The following is a 19,640-nucleotide window of genomic DNA, read 5'->3' as shown; positions in this document are numbered from 1 at the left end:
TCATAACTGTCTAATACATCCTGGGCTGGCTGCGGAAAAACAAGATCATTTTGGATTTATATCTCTAAGTATGGGATTTCCTGGACAGCTAATATCCACAAACAATCAAACACGGAGGACCATGAGAAAGGAGCAGCGTTATTTCAAATTTGAGCTGAGAGTCGTGATTTTTAAAGGGCTGAAACAGGAACTGGAGCTGAAATCTGAAGCAAGTAAATTCCTTTACTAGGCACTGATGGACACTGTTGTGTTTCTCTTGGCCTTGGTGGAGGCTTTTAGGTCACTGGGTTTGGGATATTACAGCAGATGAAAATCTTCGGACCACAGAAACTTCAAAAATGACAAATAACTTGAATCTCTCTCCCATCCTCAGAAAAAGAAAAAGCCCTAATGATAATTTTCTAAAAAGAGTAGAACCTTTTTATGAGACCTGTTGCCAATATTAGTGCCACCGAATGATCTCATCTTTCATTCTGGCTAAATTCCAACACACAATTTCATTAACCCAGGTACTGCAGGTGATAAAACTCATTTTTCCCTAAAGAGACAGCTAAAAAGTACCAGTTATACATTTATGAAGTACCAGCAATCAAAATTATGGATTTTCTAAAAGGTTTTTAACTACTTTTATTGAAAGGAAAATCGCTGTCTCAGACTTTTGTGACACTATTGCTAATAATAAATTTTACCATTTAGACATCGCAGTAATACGGTAGACAGTGTCAATAAAAGTATGAAACAAAGATGATCCTTGTCTCTTAAGGAACGCTTTCTGATTACACACCGGAAATTATAATGGGAAACATAAACTAAGTGCACCTTTAAGAGAGAAAAAAGGGGATAATGCAAGGCAATGGGCCTCACTACATGTAAGCCATGAGAAGAAGTATTTCATATATATATATGTGTGTGTGTGTGCAAAGTATGTATGAAAATCAAACAGAAATAAGTTAAAGAAAGTAAATAAAAATAGAATAATGGCAATTAAAGAATACACAATAAAACACATAACAAAACACATAATAAAATTAAAATAACAGGATAAAGAAAAATTAAAATAATAATAAACAAAAATAAAATTAAAACAATTAAATAAATAATTTTGAAATGATGAAATAAAAATATCAGAGGGTTAGCTCGAGCTGGCCTGCTGCTTCCCCAGCTCGGGAGGGGAGGGACCGGGGGGTCTCCCGGGGATGCTGCTCCCGGGAATGCTCTCCGGAGCCTCTCCCGCCAGCAGCATTCCCGGGAGCACTAGAGGGCACTGTGGGATTTGGGCCACCCCGGCCTCCGCCGCCGCCGCCGGGGTCCCGAACCCCCCTGCCCTGCCACGGGGGTTAATCGGGAGGCTGTAAAAGAAACGGGAACGCCGACATTCGAACGGCAACTTCCCAATACGCGGCGGGCTCGGAGAATCAGCTGGTTGTGAGGAGCATCCCCGGGGGGCGAGCGGGTCCCCCCGCACGGGACAGGACCGGCGCTGCATCCCCGCGCAGCATCCCCAGCATCAGCCCCCTCCCCATCAACCTCCCCATCGCCGCTCCACAGCCGGCCCTGCCATGACTTTAAAAAAAATTCTAAAAAACCCACCTCCAGCCCAGCCTTTCCCCTGCCCTCACTCCCCATCTGATTAAAAGGTCTGCGCCGCGCGGATGATTTCACTGCAGAACTCTCTGCCACGCAAACGAGCGCAATTAATGCCTTTGAAACAATTTACGATTTCCGGCCTACTTCAACATGTATTAGCATATACCTGGTTTCTTTAATATACACTTTGTTTTTCCAAAACCACAAACATAGTTGCTGGAATTTCATGTGGAAGTGCTTAAGGGGTTGAAAGTTAACACCTTTGTGAGCTGAGCAGTCTCACAGTTGCTGCTAAACAAAAGCCTCTTTGTAGAAGCTTTCTCGAAATGTTTTCTTAACATGTTCCAAGTAGTTTTAGGCAGGCAACTAAAGTAAACAAGATGTTACCATGATAAAAACACTTGTGAAAACATTACAGAGTGCACTTAGTAGTTTCTTTCACATAAACTCCCCTTCGTTTCATCAAAGTTAAATGCACATGAAGCAGATTACCAGCATCACTGCAACACAGAACTGCCAGATCTCTCCAAAGGTCTGCGTCCTTCTTTTAAAGAATATATTTGATTTAAAAACGGTACAGTCAGGATTAAGCGCATCTAACCCACAACTGAATTAAAAAATAAAAATTAAAAGTGTGGAGGGATGAAATCCTAATCAGCCTTCTCCTTCATTTTTTGCCCTGGATACTCTGCTGAATAAACCACCCTCCCTCCAGCAGGGATTTCCTGAACAACTTGCTGTATAAGGGGTATCTATTTCTATCTGCAACGGTCTTTAAACACATGCAAATGAAATCAAGGATATAGTCAATTTTGAAGGAAAGTCGCTCTGTGCTACTAATTGCTCCTTTCGCTGCTGCCTGCGAGACAGGCCCTGGTTAACACTCCAGACACGTGTGCACCCTCCAGCCCTCACCTTGCTCCCTGCAGCTTGGCAGAGGCCACGGGGTCAGCGCCGTGAGACTGGACTTGTTTTTGTTTTTAGGCTCAGGGAGTATTCTGGAGCATGCAGGGTGCTGCTGTTTCATTAGGCAGAGCAGCAGCCCCTGCTGCTATCAGTTAGCTCTAACTGATACCACATCACATGATAACCAATGGCTGATGGATTAAAAAAAAAAAACAAACCCAGAACACAACGATGCTAAAACTGCAACTTATTTCAAAAAGAAATAGGGAAATAAATGCACACAATAGCCTGTGTATCTGCTGGTTCTGATAAGCATCCTCCTGTTGGCTGTGAGTGAAAGACAACTAGGATCGTTATTTGTACAGTGTTTATCTTTGAAATCAAGGGCCCTGTGGTGTACCTCACCTTGGGAACAAACACTACAGAACGATCACAGAAAAGTGTCAAATCTCTGGTTTTGATTTACCAACAGTTATGATATTTCTTCCTCAGGAGGAAAAGAAATGAACCATGTTTTAGACCTGCGAGTCCTTTTTTCTCCTTTAACTGAAGAATCATTTTATTGGCATACAGGGCTTTCATTCCACATACAACTTCTCTCTGCCTTTTCACCAAGGTAAGTGAAATTAAGCAATGCTCAATTGATACACGGGCTGTATTTCACTTGGTAAACAAGAGCTTTTCTCTTGAGGGGACCGTCAAAAGAGCTTCACGGTTTATACAAGTATCAGGAAGAACCTTCAAGCATCTACCTATTAGCTTTTCATTGAGTAATAAATTCTGATAAATGGCAACATTAATTTAAGGCCTCTCCACAGGAGACATGGAAGGCTACCATTTAGGAAGCAACATTTCATTTTAGGAAGCAACACTCACTTCCCAGCAGTGCCAGTACACTGCTCATGGACACTCATTTCTGCATTCGTTCTGGGTTAAATGTCACTTGGAACAGTAAGACTTTGTCTGGACACTGTAGAATTTGGATAATGAGAAAATTTACATGAGCCAATGGGTTCAAGAAACTCACACAGAATATTTCTGTTGTATGGTTTTGGTGGGGAAGAAAAGACTGATGATAAGTGAGAGACACAAGAACTAGAACTGACGGAGCCAAGGTCCAGCCTGGGCCAGTAAGAGTTTCCAGGTTATTCCTAAGTATTGATTCCTCCAAGTATCTCCTCCAGGTGAACTGGTGGACTGGGCCTACTTACTGAAACATCTCCAAAACACCATATAAGAACCAGTCTTGCTTCCACCCATGTTCTGTGACTTAAGGGCTGTGTTTTCTATGCATGGCCCATGTCACACAGCCCATTGCTTTGTAATCCTGCTGAAACAACAGCTCTAATCTGGAACACAGGACTAGCACAGGCAGCAAAGGAGGCCTAATCTGACCAGATGTGATCACACGTTATTGTGATATCTCAGGCTACCACTGCACCTTTCCCTTGCACTAACAGCAATAAAAATGAGAATTGTTTTAAAGGTCTAAATGCTATAGTATGGCATATGAATATGAATGAGCTGGCAAGTATGGCAAGATTAGCATTTATTTCACTTAAGTGAACAACAGGATGAATTATAAGAAAAGAGGCCACCCTTCACAGAAATCTATGACTAGCACCTTCTTATTTGTAACCCTCTTGTAAGGAGAACCTTCTCCTCACTGAACCCTTCCTTAGCTGTAACATATGTTTAAATCAGCCCCAACTAAGGAGGGTTTTGCCACTGGAACCAGAACCGGCCCATTCTGTTCTGAGAGCAAAGCCCTATCTGTATGATCTAACACCACCCAACAAACATCCTCTGCTTGCTATCACCCCTCCCTCCCTCACATAAAAATCCAGGGTACCACCCCAGAAAGGACAGGTACAGATGAACCTTTTGGGACTAAGTCTACTTACTCATCCTGAAGAATCCCATATGTTTATGTGGACTGATTCCCTGAGATGACTGCTCTAAACGGGAGCAGGATTTGTCCCTTTGTGAATTTAAATCATAAACACTGCCTGGGTGGTTGGTCTTTGGTCATCTCACAACTGACCAGCCACAGTACTTGAGAATCAAAATCGGTGACCAAACCTTCAAGAACCTGGTTGCACCCAAAACGTGTGTTTACCTGGTGTCCTACCCAGACAGAGAACTCTTCTGTGGTGGGAATAGTTTCTGCTCCAGCTTGGAGGGCTGAAGCTGATGGTTTAGCTGTGGAGCAGCCATGTGTAAGCTATTAGAGCTCTGGGGTCCTTCCCCACATTGGGATGCATGCACTGCCATGGCCTAGTCCATAACGCACTGTTTATGCAACGTGTAAAACTGTGTTCTTTGGCAGCAAGGAAAAGGTCTGCAGCAAACTGCAGGGGCCCAATTAATATAATTATAGTTTATTTTTAGTAGTGTAGACTTTGTTCATTAGTTACTTATTTGACATAAATTAAATTTCACGTGATGTTCTGCAATCCTCTGTTCATTTATGGAGTTAATTTAAGACTAGACTTCTAAATTAAAGTGAAATCAAGGTTAAATCAAAGTTGTATTGTTTACATGATCGATACTGCAACTTAAAAGTTATTTAGAAAAAAAAAAAAAGAAAAAAAAAGCTGCGGAACTGCAAACACCATTTTATAGTAACACACTGAGCAAGACCATAACTTCCCCATGGGGCTAATTTACTATCCCCTGTTAAAACGTTCTTGAGCCTGATCCAAAAGCCACTGAAGTGAAAAGGAGCTCTCTGTTGACTTCAATGGGCTTTGCATCAGGCCCAGGGTGAGTGACAGCACACAAAATTTCAGGGCATGCTTTCTGTACAATGGAAGTGCCAATAAAACCATCCTTACTTTAGAAACGACTGGAAGTCTTCACATACTGCTTCACAGCCCGGCCACTTGCATACGCCATGTCCGTAGAGAGGATGGCTGTGTGAGTGCTCCTCGTGGGATAAACTGGGGGGAGAGAAAGAGAAAAGAGAAAAAGTGGTGTAACTGAAGGTACCGTCACAATTCATCTTCACAAAGACTCTCAAAGAGCAGCAAAACAACAGATCCTGAAACACCCCTGACATCTCACGGTACCTGCCTGACTCTGCCCATAGTTTTCCCAAACAGAATTAAATACCATTTGCAGTGCGAAACATGTGTCATTCTTACTTAGCTATCCTCCTACATTTCATTCATTAATTAAAAGCTTTGTAAAGAATTTAAATTAACACGGACGGGGGAGAAATCATTTGACAGACCTGCTTAATATCCTGCTTGATATTTTGCTAAGAAATTTATGAACATTGCATTTTTACAATTCAACTTCATCAGGAAGAGAAGTCACCTCCATACAGCACTGTATCCTTACAGCACAGTACAGCTGGACCTGAGGCTTTCCTCATCATTAAAGGAAGAGGAAAAGCATCAAGTTTGCAGCCTTGGCTTTCCCACCATGTTATTTATTTACTGGATTGGTGATTTTTTCTGGCTGGTTTTTATTTCCCTCTCTTACAGGCTGTTTCACTGCACAAGTACAGTCCCTTTCTATCCCAAGAAAGACACAAGATGTACTTTCAAATGCAAAATTCGCCATAAAACCCAGGAACCATGCAGTCAAAGGGTTCCTCAGTACAAGGGGTTACTGGGGGCTATTAACCTTGCTACGATTTGGCAGGAACGTCACAGAGCCTCCCAACTACTGAACCCAGGGTTAAAGAAAAAAATTCATATGAGCACTAAGGGGTTAATCCTTCAGCGGGATTCCAATCAATACGTAATGATTTGGCTGCACTGATCCAAGTCATGAGACGCTTTGATCCGGGCCATGTGGTGCTCAGGGAAATGTATCTGTTGCACTAACTGATGAACCATATTCTAAAATATCTTCTTTATTCAACTTCTGCATGGAAACTTCTTAAGGAAAGGAATTATTTTCTGCAACAATTTCCATAACCTTAGATGACTTTAAAACTAAAATGTCAAAATAATATTGAAGTCTCTATTTTATGCTCAAACACATATCTATTTTTCATATCAAATCTTTCTGCTACAGTATGTCTGTGCTGTATTATGAACTTCAAACATACACAAAGGATATGAACACATACCAGCATCTAGGTGTGGCTTTTATGACTCGTTTTATCCTGGATCATAGGTAACGTTATGGATAAACGCCTACTTCTTGCCATTTTACCTTTACACACATGTGGAAATGCTGTTTATTCTTCCTTTGTAATTTTATCTGCCTGTGCACTGTATCAAAATTGTGTTCTTACATTATTTCTGATGCACTGGGCAGCAAGAACACTGAACCCTCCAGAGATGTCATCCCAAGTGCAAACAAGTTGAAAGAGAAATTCTTGCCCAGATTCTGTAACTCTTCTCACTTTAGGCCCAATGAGAATCTGAAGATTATTGAAGATGGTTTCAAAAATTATTTTAATTAAAAAACCCCCCAAAACCTAAAAAGTACCGACCAGAAAAGGCATTAAGAGTTTTATATGAACCTCATTTATTATTTCGTTAATATCCTATTTTTGGCTGTTTACAAAAAGTTCTTCAAGCATAAATATATGTATGTGCAAGTTAATTTCCTAAAAAAACAACTGTAGGTGAAGAGCTTTACAAAGGCCTTTTCCTGTACAGGAACATTACACTGGTTTAACTCACCAGTCTTTTAAAAAATGTTCAAGTGTGGAGAATCTCTGTAAAGTTTTTAAAAGAACAAAGGGACTGATGCATTCCTTGCAAGGAAATTAGAAAAATGCTACACCACGCGTTTCCTCAACTGAGAAAGAGGGAGGATGGCTGAAGGAACACCATCCACCCAAGCCAGACAGGCATATGGTCAAACATCCTCTGTACACATCAGAAAAAATCAGAAGATAATGGGTTTTATCATCTGCTTCCATACCTGGATACAGCAAAGGGTGAGAAAGCAGGCTTTCATGTTAACACTCCATTAAATTCCACGAAGACTACATGTGAGAGTTATGGTTTCAGGGTGTTTGGCAGAACCCAGACAAAAAAAAAAGAAAAACAGCGTTTGAATTTCCCCCGCGCGTTACCCACCCCGGGACGGCTGCAGGAACGCCGTGTGACGCCAAGTAAGGAGTCAGTCCCCCGTGGGGTTTAAGCACTGTAAATCTCATTATAATATCAACAGGAGTCACATGGCTTAAACCCCCAGCAGGGTTTTTTAAAGTTTCTCTGTGAGAGCCTAGAGGCCATGGCCAAGTCAACGGAAAGAGCCCTACCGAGATTTGTATTTATTTTTTAAATCCAAGTGCAAATCTCTTTTCTTTCCAGGGAACTTGCACAAGACAAGACAAACTATGTAGGACATGATACCCTGGTACTGTGTCCAAACAAAATGACGGAGTGACCAAGACAATATCAAACTATAAATGATGCTCAGGATGTCAAAGCCTCGTGCTGTCAATAACCATGAAGACTGGTGCTGACTGTAAACGGGGAACTTAAAAGGTCACTCCGCTAACACGACGCTACGCGTAACACGCTTAACACCTACACAGAGCTTCCACTGCCATTCAACCAAGCAGAGGAACTACTTCAACTTACCAAAATGAGACATTTCAAAGAGGAAAAAAAAAACCCCTTCAGTACTGAAAGACAAACGCTGGCCCCCTCCGCAGGCAGCGACTCCCATCCTGCTCGGGGGCGGGGGGGTGTTTCAGTGGTGCCTTTCGGTGACCTTTATGTGTCAGTATCAGATTACTGCTATTTTATCCACCACACTTTTGAAGATATTATAGATGCCACTTGTTCCCTGATAGAGCCTGAAGAAGCACCTCAAAACAAAACAAAGAGCGAGTTTGTACAGAAGCGGATGTAACACAGAAAGGATACAGCCAGTGGGAATGAATGGAGAACTCTGTTTAACTGATCTAAGTACTCACTTTGTTTGAGCAAATAGAGGTGGAAAAAGAAGATTTTAATCCAGTACATAAACAAACAGCTTTGTGGGCACAATGCAAACCTATACTCTGAAATTGTTCACTGATATTTTGCCTGCATGCAAGCACACAGCTTCTGTAATCTGGATCCATCCCTGGTCTCGCTGCCGGAGACAGACTTTCAGAAGATCTGAGCATTGGCAAGCAGAAGCAAGTTTTAGGTCTGTTTGATTTCTAATGACACATTAGAGTAGGTGTTTGTTTCTGTCACCCTCTCCTTCCTAGGAACGCATATTCATGGTTGGGTACTGGTGATGCAACACTAGTTAGTGGAAATGATTTTATAACAAGACATAATTTTCAAAGTAGTGAAGGAATAAATGATGTAAAAATCAAGACTACGTGGGGTTTTTTCCTCTTCGTAAGGCATTTGCATAAAAAATACTTCCAAATAATGCAATAGTGCAGCATTATTACATCGAAATACAGCAAAGAACACTCTGGCAAGTAAAATGTCTTGCGTAAATCATCTTATTCATGACATACGACAGAGTAACGAAACCCATGTGGAAAGCTGAAAACTGTGTAAGTGTCCACTCGTTTGCTGCTGCCTCCAGCCCTGCTTCCAGTACAGAGGGGAGGGGAGAAGGGGCAAGGCACTTCCACAGCTCCTCTGGGCTTGCTGGATAGAGGAGAGGAAATTTTACCTCCTCCTCCTCCTTTACCCTACTATGTTGCTTCATAACCCCAAGGATCTCCAGAGGGTCTTGAAGCAATTTCACCATCTAATCCTACTGGGATGGCTGTTGGAGCTGGTACTTGCACACACCAGTCAATCATCTTTTGGAATACACCTGCTGTGCTACAGCATCCTTGAAGACCCCCACTCTGAGACACAAAAGCAAGTGGACAGAGAAGCCACAGACAGCTAAGAGTGAAAATGACAGTACACCCCGAAGAGAGACAGGGACACAGTGAGTACTGGGGAAAGCAGTGAGCAAAGCCCCAGCATGAAAGCCCCCTGTGCTGTATGGTTTCATACAACCCACACTTACTAACCACATGGAACTGGGTACCACGCTCGTACACACTGGCTGCAAAGTCACGGGTGGATACAAAATCCAGGTAAGCAGAAGCTTCAGTATCGGTACTTCTGCCACACAGTGGACCATATTTTAAATATTCACAATGCTGACACACTTCATACTGCACTCTCCCTCTTTCACATCTGCTTGGGCCAATGATCTTTGCCAAAACACTGGGGGAAGTCAGCGATGTGGAGAAGCATTCTTGATTTTCTATTACAGTTATGAAGCATCTGCTCACGTTCTAATGGTGCAGAGAACATGCCAGAGCCACCTGCACGCTGACAAATCAATACCATGTCTCCTGCTTTCCTCCTGTTGAGCACAGCACCCTAAGAAAGTGCAGAACTGCTCTTTTATTTTATTTCTCAGGGGCAATGGGAAGTGACCTCATCTTTGCCAGCTGCCATGAAACTGATGTCCATGTACAGTCCAGGCAAGAGCCTGGGGCTCTGTCTCACACCACATTCCCCCTCGCTCTGATGTGGATGGCACAGCCCTTGAGGCAAAATGCCACAATTTTGGTCCTGTACAGAAGGAGACACACGGCTGGAAACCACCATGGCTCTCGCACATTTGTGACTGCCCAGTGAGCTCTAAAGTGCCGACAGAATAAAGCTGCTAAAAAAATCATGATTTTCTGAGTCAGAAACACTCGCTGTATTTGATTTAAAATCGAAACAGAAGCAGTAATTATTAAATTCTTGTACCAACTGTACTCGAATGCAAGTTCCTGCCTTCATGACAGAATCAATTGAATAAAGACATGTTTTGCAGAGAAGCTGCACTGGTGCAAATCCCTCCCAACTCTTAGTGCAGTGGTTAAGTGCCTCTTTCCTCTCTAAAACTGCAAAATAAAAAAAAATAACTTAAAAAATTTAAAAACCCAGCAAAACAACTAAAGTATTAGCCATATATTGAAATGGACTATTTCTAGATATTCAGGGTCCCATCCAAGCCTCAGGAAATGCCCAGGAAACAGGTACGTGATCTGAACAGAGAACTGTCTGGGCAGGGTAATGCCTCCTCATTGCTGGATAAAGCTTGGAAGGCTGTGGGTCTTCAGGAGAGATGGTATTTGATCACACAGTATGTGGTCACTGACAGCACTTTCTAGAACTGGCTGGCAAAGTTTTGGATGCTTTTAAGAGCTGCATTTCTCCTCTTCCTCACTATTTTAGTCCACATTCAGACCTAGGACAAGAAGAAGCTCATGTTTTACATCAAGTCCTATTGGAAGTAACAGGAGTGGTATATTACATTTTAAATGACTTCACCAATTTAAGACAAATCAGGTTAAAACTGCAGCCCACAGGCTGAAATCCTCTCTTCTAATCAGTGTGCACTAACTTATGTACTCCTGTGGTATAAGAAAGAAAACAGCAGTGCTGTTGTAACACAAGGTCAGCTGTGCACCCTGAATCACAACCTCCCATTTATGCCTCTTGTGGTACTATTCCCTAAATTCCTGGAGCATTTGCAGCAAGACTAAGACAAAATCTGGCTAACATTCCCCTTGTTTTTTACCCTCCTCCCCACTGCAAAGAGCAGAACCTGACTGGATAATTATATGCATCATCTTCTGGTTTTGATCTGTGCACTGATGGTTTGGATTATTAATCAACGTTATGACCCTCCAGCACTCTAACACTACTACATCCTCCTTCCAGTGGCAGCCCCTCATCCAGGACAGTCACTGCCCTACATCCCTTCCTTGGAGGAATTAAATGTATTTCTAGAGCATTTAAAAGAAATGCCCACTGCCAAAAATCCACCACTTATTTCAGGTGCAAGTTCCATTCCTGCACTTGAATTAACGAGTTTCTCTATGATTTAAAACTCTTATTTTTTATTTCAACCCTGTGCTTAGGTACTGTAGTGAAAAGTACATCAAATATACCCAGACGCACGCGATTTGAAACGCTGGATTTTAAATTCCAGCACTGCTAACTAATGAGAACAATTTTTTCCCTCTTCTTCTTTGTAGCATCACTTCATGTACTTACATACCATAATCACATCCTCCTAGAGCCTCTATTTTTCCAGGGTGTAGATCTTTAATTCCCTTTAATCTGTCTTCATAGCCTATTCCCTCCAACTCCTTTATCATCCTAGCTGCTCTCCTCTATATTTGCTCCAGCTTCTCTTTATCCTTTCTGCAAGAGAGTGGCCAATTGTACATCACACTCAATGTGGTTTAACTGGTTCTGCATAAAGCAGAACAGGAAAAAAAAAGAAGGACTCAGATGCAACATGCATGTTTATGCCTCCCATGACTGCATTTACCTTTTTAACTAAGACATGGCACAGAGTGTCCCACCTTAATTTCTCAACCCGGTTATGCCTCAGCCATTTCCCACACAACCGATGCTGAGCAGCTGACGTGTCATGTCAAACCCGCAGTTTGGAATTTTGATTTCCTAGCTGGGCTACTTTCTACTTATCCCTGCTAAATCTCATTTTATTCCTCTCTGAACAGTCTCCTAATTTATTCAGATGAAAACGGATTGATTCAGTATCTTAGTTTAATTAGGAAAAAAATGTGATCCAACCACTTTCATGGGTTTTGGGGGTTGGGGCGGGGGGGTGTTCTGGGTTTTTTTTCAGTTTGTTATTTTTTACACCGACTTTCAGCACAGCAATCCCATCCCTCTTACACACCCAATTCGCATGGCAGAGGGAGGTGGCAATGGCAAAGCTTTGGCCCTGATTCAGTAACGCTTTTAAGAACACGCACGAGTTTAAAAACAGAGGATTAGACCTTGGACTTCACCGAGACCGAGGTGTAAAATTACCAACGTACATACATACTTTGTACAAAGATCCTGTTTGCCAACCTTATTTCACTGTAATTTATATTCTGTTGTAACATTTAAATTTATAGTAAAAGAAAACACTGAGAAACAAGATCTATTCTTGTTCAACAAAATTCTATTCTGTTACATTTAGAGTTGAGGCAAGTCTTCCACTCTTACATAAACCGGTGGTACGTCAACAAATATGATTAACAGGGATTATTCACGTCAGTATTTTTCCCCCCTGTCCCACAGGCACAACAAAACCTGCGCAGAAGGTGACTGTCACATCACACACAGCCTGGCAGCTCACTGGGGGGGGCCTTTGCCCACCCTACACCACTGCGGCAGCAGCGAAGTGCCCTTGGGGAGATGTTTATAAAAATATAATTAAGATAAATAATGACTCCAAGGGAGAATTACAGTTAAAGCGTTGCATTCTCTTTGCCACATGCCTTCCCTCGGAAGAATGCTGTTTAAAAAAGCACTAAAAATCGAGAGGACACAAGCCTGCTTCCCCAGGGAAGCATGCTGAATCATACAGGTAGTGTAAATATCATATGCTGCTGCAGGTGCTAGGCGGTCTATTTGTTTGTGTTTACTAAAAGGTATAACAAATAGTCCCACTAAAACAGAACAACACTTGGCATTGGAGTGACAGATACCAGAGCAGCCATAAATCACGTTCATGTGTTTAGATTTGAACCACTGGGCAACACTAAAGCTTCACCCTCCTTTTTTTGAGAGCCCCTTCGCCGTGATTTGCCCCTTTCAGGGGCAACACAACGAGAGGCCCAACATCCTTCCCGAGCATCGCACGCCCAGGGAAAACCATGCAACAGCGGGAAGGAAAGCCAAAAAAAGAGAAGTATGGAACAGACTTGCATGACATACATGGCCAGCTAACATCGTTTACAGCTTTGCAACTTCTGAGTTAATTCACAGTATAAACAACAAGGAAAATGTTTCTTCCGAGCAAGACTTCCTGTAAACTGTTCATTAGAGCGCGCGGGGCTGTGCACCTGCTGATTAACCATGCGCTCCAAGAATAAACACAAACCCCAGCCAGCCAGATTGTTCTGGAATTCGCTCTGAGCTGATTTTTCTTCCCCCCACGTTATAAATTGGATTCTACAATAAAACAAACAGCAGAACATAGGTTGCCGAGAGTTAAAATCTACTTTTTACACTACATTGACCACAGCACCCACAGGCACAGCTACAATGTCTTTCTATGAATGGGACAGATTGCCATATGGATGCAGACACTGAACAAGCTGTACAACTCCTGGCGACAAGTGCCTAGGGGACTGTCCTATATTAGCACCACCTGTGCTGTGGAAATTGTGCTCTGTGTATGAAATGGTATTTAAGGGCCCATCGCGATGTTATTTTTGAGTATACACAAAAAGGAAAATTACAGTTAGGAAGAATTTGCTGGCCAGCGGATCTGTTGCTCAGTTCCCCAGATCGTTTCCCAAAGGAATAGTTCTCCTCTTTATTCATGCAGCCCAAAATGACAAGCTGCAACACATATTAGCAGTTTCCCTGCCCGGGCTTATACCATCCTTTTAATGACAAGAATATACTTTATAATATACATATGTTTTCCTGATCACACAGAAGAAATTACAGTCCTCCCCAGCTTAACAACACCAGCTACACAGAAAAACACCCCATGGCATTCCACAAATGTTGCTCCAGCAGCAAGCAATGCTCTTCCTCGGGCTCTTTCCCCCACCCCTCAACATGCAGCAGGTAGAGCCACAAATCCCGATTACCAAATTTCAATGTGAATCTCAATACTTTGAAAATACAGCCGTGTCTGCCTGACAAAAATAGAGCTCCAGATTAGCACAAGATGTCGAGGGAGGGGGAGACGGGAAAAGAAGGGAAGAGAGGTTTGAGCAGTACCTAGCTGCTCCACGAAAAGAGATTTCCCCCTCTCCAAACTGCAAGAAAAAAAGGATGCCAAGAAAAAGTAAAGTAAAATAAATTGAATTAAAGAAAAACAGTTGTAAAGTGAACATTACAACCTGGGAAAAATGATGTCATTTTATTGAGAAACTCATTTTTTTTCCATTAAACCATAGTGAAATGGATAAAGTTTATACAGCTTAATGGTGGAGTTTTACTTTAAATGCTGCTCAATATCTTAGCAGTACAATATAACATGATATAGCAGCTGTCATACTAACTGCTCCATTTTTATTGAACAGCAGAGAAAATAGTCACACAAAAGTCACCTAACTCCTCTACTTCTATGGCATTTTCAAGGGTGTTTCCTTTAGACTCTCAAGCTGTGTTATGCATGATAAAAAAAGTAACACAGTTCTTCGTTAGGTCCCTGCTCAGCTATTTGGGACAGTCAGATCTTCGAGCAAATGCTGAAGAAGGACAACTTGCACGCAGGACCAAGTAAAAAGAAACAGGAATCCACGGTGCAGTAAACCAAAACCAGGTCCCTTTTTAAGACTAGTACATAAACACCTCTAATAAAAGAAGAGGACAAATTTTCATTGGACTTGAAGTATTTAGACAGGAATGTTTTAGTAAAAGTTTAACTGCAAAGTGCATGCAATTAACAGAAAGCCATCAGCTATTTCTCTGGTATGTAAAAATAGCATTAAGCCGTATTAAATGCACGTGTAAGTATCTCAGTTGCAAGAAAAGGGAGGAGATATGCAAAGCACTCAGATATCAAACAATGATCTGTTGGCCAGATGGAGGAATAAAACAATACATATGCTAAAATTTGGAAAAGTTCTGCTAAGCGTCTGCCAAGGCTCACCCAATCTATTTTAAGTGCTTTTTGATACATTAGCTTAGTGTTTGGAGTTGTACAACTGATGGTTATTACATGGGACCAGAAAGCAGCGAAGCACTGGTGTGCAGGAGCTCCCTGACGCAGGGGCAGCTTCCCAAGCATCTGACCCAGCGCCCTCATTCAGCCAAGGGCCACATCAAATATTCACAGGCCGCTTAACTTCACATCTTTTGTAGGGGAAAAACAAATAATACAAACCAGGAACGATTTTCCAGGGTTTAGTGAAGGAATTCCTTGAAAACCATAATTTGATTAAAGAGCTCCTGGGCGGACCGAGGAGCAAGTGCAATTGTACAACTGATTTAGCAGAAGGTTCCTGGAACAGGAGAGCGCCGCGGCAGACGGTGGGCGCGGGCGACGCAAAGGAGGCTCCACACCCGCATCTGAGAAGCACGAACAATAAAAAAAAAAATGCTTGATAAGGCTTAAAAGTGGAGATTAGCAACGCCGGGTCTGAGTCACGGCCGGTGTTTTTTCAAAGCTGGTCACAGAGAAGTGACTCAGAGGGGAGCACGCGCAGTCACTGGTGGCGATTGCTTTGGCAGGGGGGCGAGGGCCAAGGCATCAGGCAGTGGGACACTTTGGGCTGTACCTGTATGTAATAAATGGAGATGGCCAGGACAGTGCCCTGCTCTGGTTGTGGCACTGTCACTGTCACTGAACAGCCCAACCAGCCCCACAGCCATCACACTCACTGGAGGTGCGTGGGAAGAGGGAGCCATGTAGAAAGGAATGGTTTATCGGACACACAGCTGGGCTCCAGGCTCTGACTCTCACCTGGCTCCACAGCAAAGAAGCTGCATGGAGACACCCAAGCTGCTCAGACTGTGGGTAACAGCACAAGGGTCGTGATAGGGGTTTGAGAACATGAGGCAGCTAAATACCTTCTGGGAGGAAAGGTCCCAGGAACACCAACTTTTTACAGGAGACTGGATTTGAGGTAACCTAATCTAACTCAACTCTGCTGAGGGTGAAGTATAATGAGTTGAAATCAACTGCAGGGAGCAACTGAGGGGAGCCGACACGGATGAGCAGATTTGATGCTGGCACCAGTGCAGAACGAATGCCAGGACTACACAGAGAGGCTGGCCAAGAGAGGATCAGGCCCTGGGAGCATATGGACTGCAGGCTGAACTGTTTCATCCCGAGCATTAATAATGGACCGAAGTCTGTAATTCTTAATTGTGCTGAATCCTAATGCCTTCATTTAAGGGCCTTGGGATTTTGATGGAGGATCAGCTGGCATGGAAGATAACAACAGTGAAACATGGGGCATTAAGCCTAACCAGCAGATCAGTGGTCTGCCACGCCATTCCTCACACTTCCCTTCAGAGCTTTCTCCAGACTCCTTCCTCCTTCCACGCTGGCAAGAAAAAGTAATTTTAAAACCCCCTTGTTTATCCCATTTATTTTTCCTATGAGATGGTTGCTTGCTTATGTGGAAGGGCAAGACCCAAGCAGAGGGCTGTTGGCAGATGGCAAAAGATCTCTTGGACACGTAGCCTTTAACTGCAACACTTCACCTTACCTCTGGTAAACAAGTTGTTGCCTTCTTAAATTAAAAGATCTGGACTCTAAATAACTCCCTTGTCTGTGTACAGCCTCCACCCTCCTGGCTATGCTACACTCAGTACAGGATGGTACCAGGGGATGGGACCAGCACACAGGTGCCCAACTGCTCCACAGCAACCCCAGACCTCCCAGCTGAAGCCCAAACTGGAGCAACCTCTGCTCACTGCAAAGCACTGATGAATTCTGCACTGTTCTACTCTCCCAAACCTACTGACTCCAGGAATATTCCTCAGGATGCCCAGTGCTCATCAGGTTATACGGTCAGTAGTCACCTGAAGTGACTGGGTATCCACCCATCTTGTTTTGCTGTTCTTTTTAAGAAAATAACCCAGTTTCCCCCAAATAAGATGCAGTGGAGTGAGATGGAAAGTTGGTTCTGTCCTTGACATTTCTAAGCACAGCAGATGTACTTAACTGGCTCATGTTATTTATTTATTTACTTGTGTAGAGAAACTGCTTGTTTCTGAAGAAACCCAAATGCTGATAAGATGATGAGAGGTTTGCATGCTGGTTGATGGTCTCACTTTCCCTTATCCTGAGTGAATACAAGTATCTATAACTAAATATTTCCCTTAGGGTACTGATGACTGAGGTATGTTTATTGCATTGAGTGAATTTATATATATAATCAGCACAATAAACATTATTAAATTGTCTGAGTAAAATCAAAGCATGAAACACACAGTCAGTGCTGAATTCTAATGATGCTGAATGCCCATGATTGCATGGGGAAAGGATCTTAACAAGCCTTGATTTGAGCTTTGGCATCCGCCTCACAAATCACACGAAATGTTCTCTCTTTAATAGTGCTGAATATTGATAAATGTCTCTGCACGGCACAACAGGGAAGTTGGTCTCTATTGGCAATCTTTACCAAAGTGTGTTTTTTCCTTCTCTACACTCAAGGGTTTACCCTGAATGATTTAATTATAATTTTCCTTGTGTAAGACAAATTAAAGAGGAGAGTAGGAGTGTCATGCCAAAGCAGATTATTTATCTCCTTAACAGATTGCTGTGCACCAAACCCCAGAGCTGCTGCTGCTGCTACTTACAGAAACTGGGCGAAATGTGGGACAAAAGCATAGATGTAATATACATTTAAAGCCCAAATGAATGAAAGCATTAACCCATTATTTATAGCTGGAATTGTTTCATTCCCATGAAAGCCCTGCAGAGCACGCAGAGACCGAGAGCAGCACCACAATGCTCCCTGGGCCCTGCCCAGAAGGGAGGACGCCTCCTGCTTCTGAACGCATTTTTTGCTTTTTGAGCATCCCAGGTGACTCCGACCACCCACCTGCTGTTTGCTTTTTAGTCATAAAGGAGAATTTTTGTTGTCCCTTGGCTCCGAGCACAGCAGCCCCACGGTCACACCAGTGTCACCACTGACACCAGAGCTGCATCCCCGCAGCGTGAGCAGGACTGCAGCCTCCCTGTGCACAACCCCGAGCCTGGGCTGGCGGCACAGCGACGCGTGGGCACGCCAGGCAGCCAATGACTATTTCTCCTGCTATTTTAAACCCCTTGTTTATAACCAAAATGTGTTTTTACCCAAGATACACAGCAGACCTGCTGCTCGCCCGCTGATTCTAACGCAGGTGCCTCCTGTCTCGCAGGTCTCGAGCAGCCTCACGGCCTGACCTGTGGGATCAGGAACCCCGCAAAGCACTTCCTGAACTATCCCAGTGACATGTGCCAGAGATGACAGTGATGATAGTAACTCCCACATAAGCAACTTGCCTCCTGCTGCCCAATCCCTCTCAAAAGCCCAAGAGGAAGGGGTTGAAAACAGCTTTACAGCACACCCTAAAAGTTAATGTTACCTGTATGATTATTTATTGCTGCTGGGCAGTCGTTATGGGGTGGCTGTGCTTAGCTGTTAGGACACTTACAGTTTTTACTACATGCTTTTTACTGTTGGTTAAATCTAAATAAGTATCTCTTGGTTGCATCAAACCAGAGCTAACAGAAGGTGCACTACTGAGGGGGGAAATCACAACTTGAAAACCTGCCTTGGCCTGGCCAAGCTGTGACTTGTGTGATGAGAGGTAAAAGGGTTGACAGCTCTCTTGTGAGCCCTTCCCACAGATCCATCTGACCTGAGCCTGGACTAGGGAGCACCTCCCAGTCTCCTTGTATTTGTTCTGCTGAGCCAGCTGGGTACAAGATCATACATGGATTTCACTGTAAGCCAGCAAACTCAAGCTCCCATCAGCCCCATGACTTTTTTCTAGTCTTAACCTTGGCAATCAAAAAGTTACCAAAACCATGCTTTGTGCCTGTGCTCTCTCTTTTTTAAGTGCACTGAAATTTCCCCTTCTGTGAGTTTTCAAATATACATCTGATGGCAGAGCACAGCAACTCTTCCCTCTCTGCTCCCCACCCCATACTCCCTGACTATAGATAAATACCCTTTCAGAAAGGAGACCAGTGCAAAATATCTCACCAAGGAGTTTCTGTGTCACATGAAATCCAGGCAGGCACCACAGTGCCTGATGAGACTGCAACAAAACCCTTAAGTGCATCAGGAGGCATTCTCCTGTCTGTAGTCTCCCGCTCTACTTATGGATAAAAATGTAATTCAATCACTGCAGCAAATGGATGGCGCAAACCCTCCATGTACCAAACACAGGCAGCATAAAGCAAAGCCTGTAGCTCTTATTTGTATTCCTAAATACATCTATTTTTGTATTTTGATATTGTAGAGAACTCAACAGATATGCAAGAAAAGTATAAAGTAAACTTAACAATACAGTTATCGATTCAGGCACTGAGGATTTTAAGTTTTCTAAACTAAGACAACCTCAAACAACACCACGGCATCTTTATGCCTTCCTAATTAATCTGGAACTTTACTAACAAAAACATACGTATCACCTTGTCTGTAGATCCCAATTGCCTCCAGGCCACAATTACAGGACTCAGACACATGGATTTCCAGTTCTGCTCAACAGTGTACACAGAGGAAACTCTTT

At 43.0% G+C, this 19,640-nt stretch overlaps 1 protein-coding gene across 18 annotated transcripts in view; it reads right to left on the bottom strand.

The window, feature by feature from the left end:
* The window catches only part of FOXP1 (forkhead box P1), a 338,282-nt gene that overhangs the window by 41,612 nt on the left and 277,030 nt on the right, over nt 1-19,640 (bottom strand). For all 18 annotated transcript variants that reach the window (XR_007628694.1, XM_050313031.1, XM_050313038.1 and 15 more), the window contains one exon: nt 5,331-5,435. Coding sequence is in view for 17 of the 18 variants with exons in the window: in XM_050313031.1 (XP_050168988.1) it covers nt 5,331-5,435 (105 nt within the window). In the remaining variant the exon portion in view is untranslated. The remainder of the gene's footprint in view (nt 1-5,330; nt 5,436-19,640) is intronic.

The sequence above is a fragment of the Myiozetetes cayanensis genome, unplaced genomic scaffold (genome assembly GCF_022539395.1).
Source record: "Myiozetetes cayanensis isolate MyiCay16 unplaced genomic scaffold, myiCay2020 scf18, whole genome shotgun sequence".
NCBI classification, from domain to species: Eukaryota; Metazoa; Chordata; class Aves; order Passeriformes; family Tyrannidae; genus Myiozetetes; species Myiozetetes cayanensis.
Note: the sequence above shows the minus strand (reverse complement) of the source record. Positions and strands in the feature narration are given on the sequence as shown.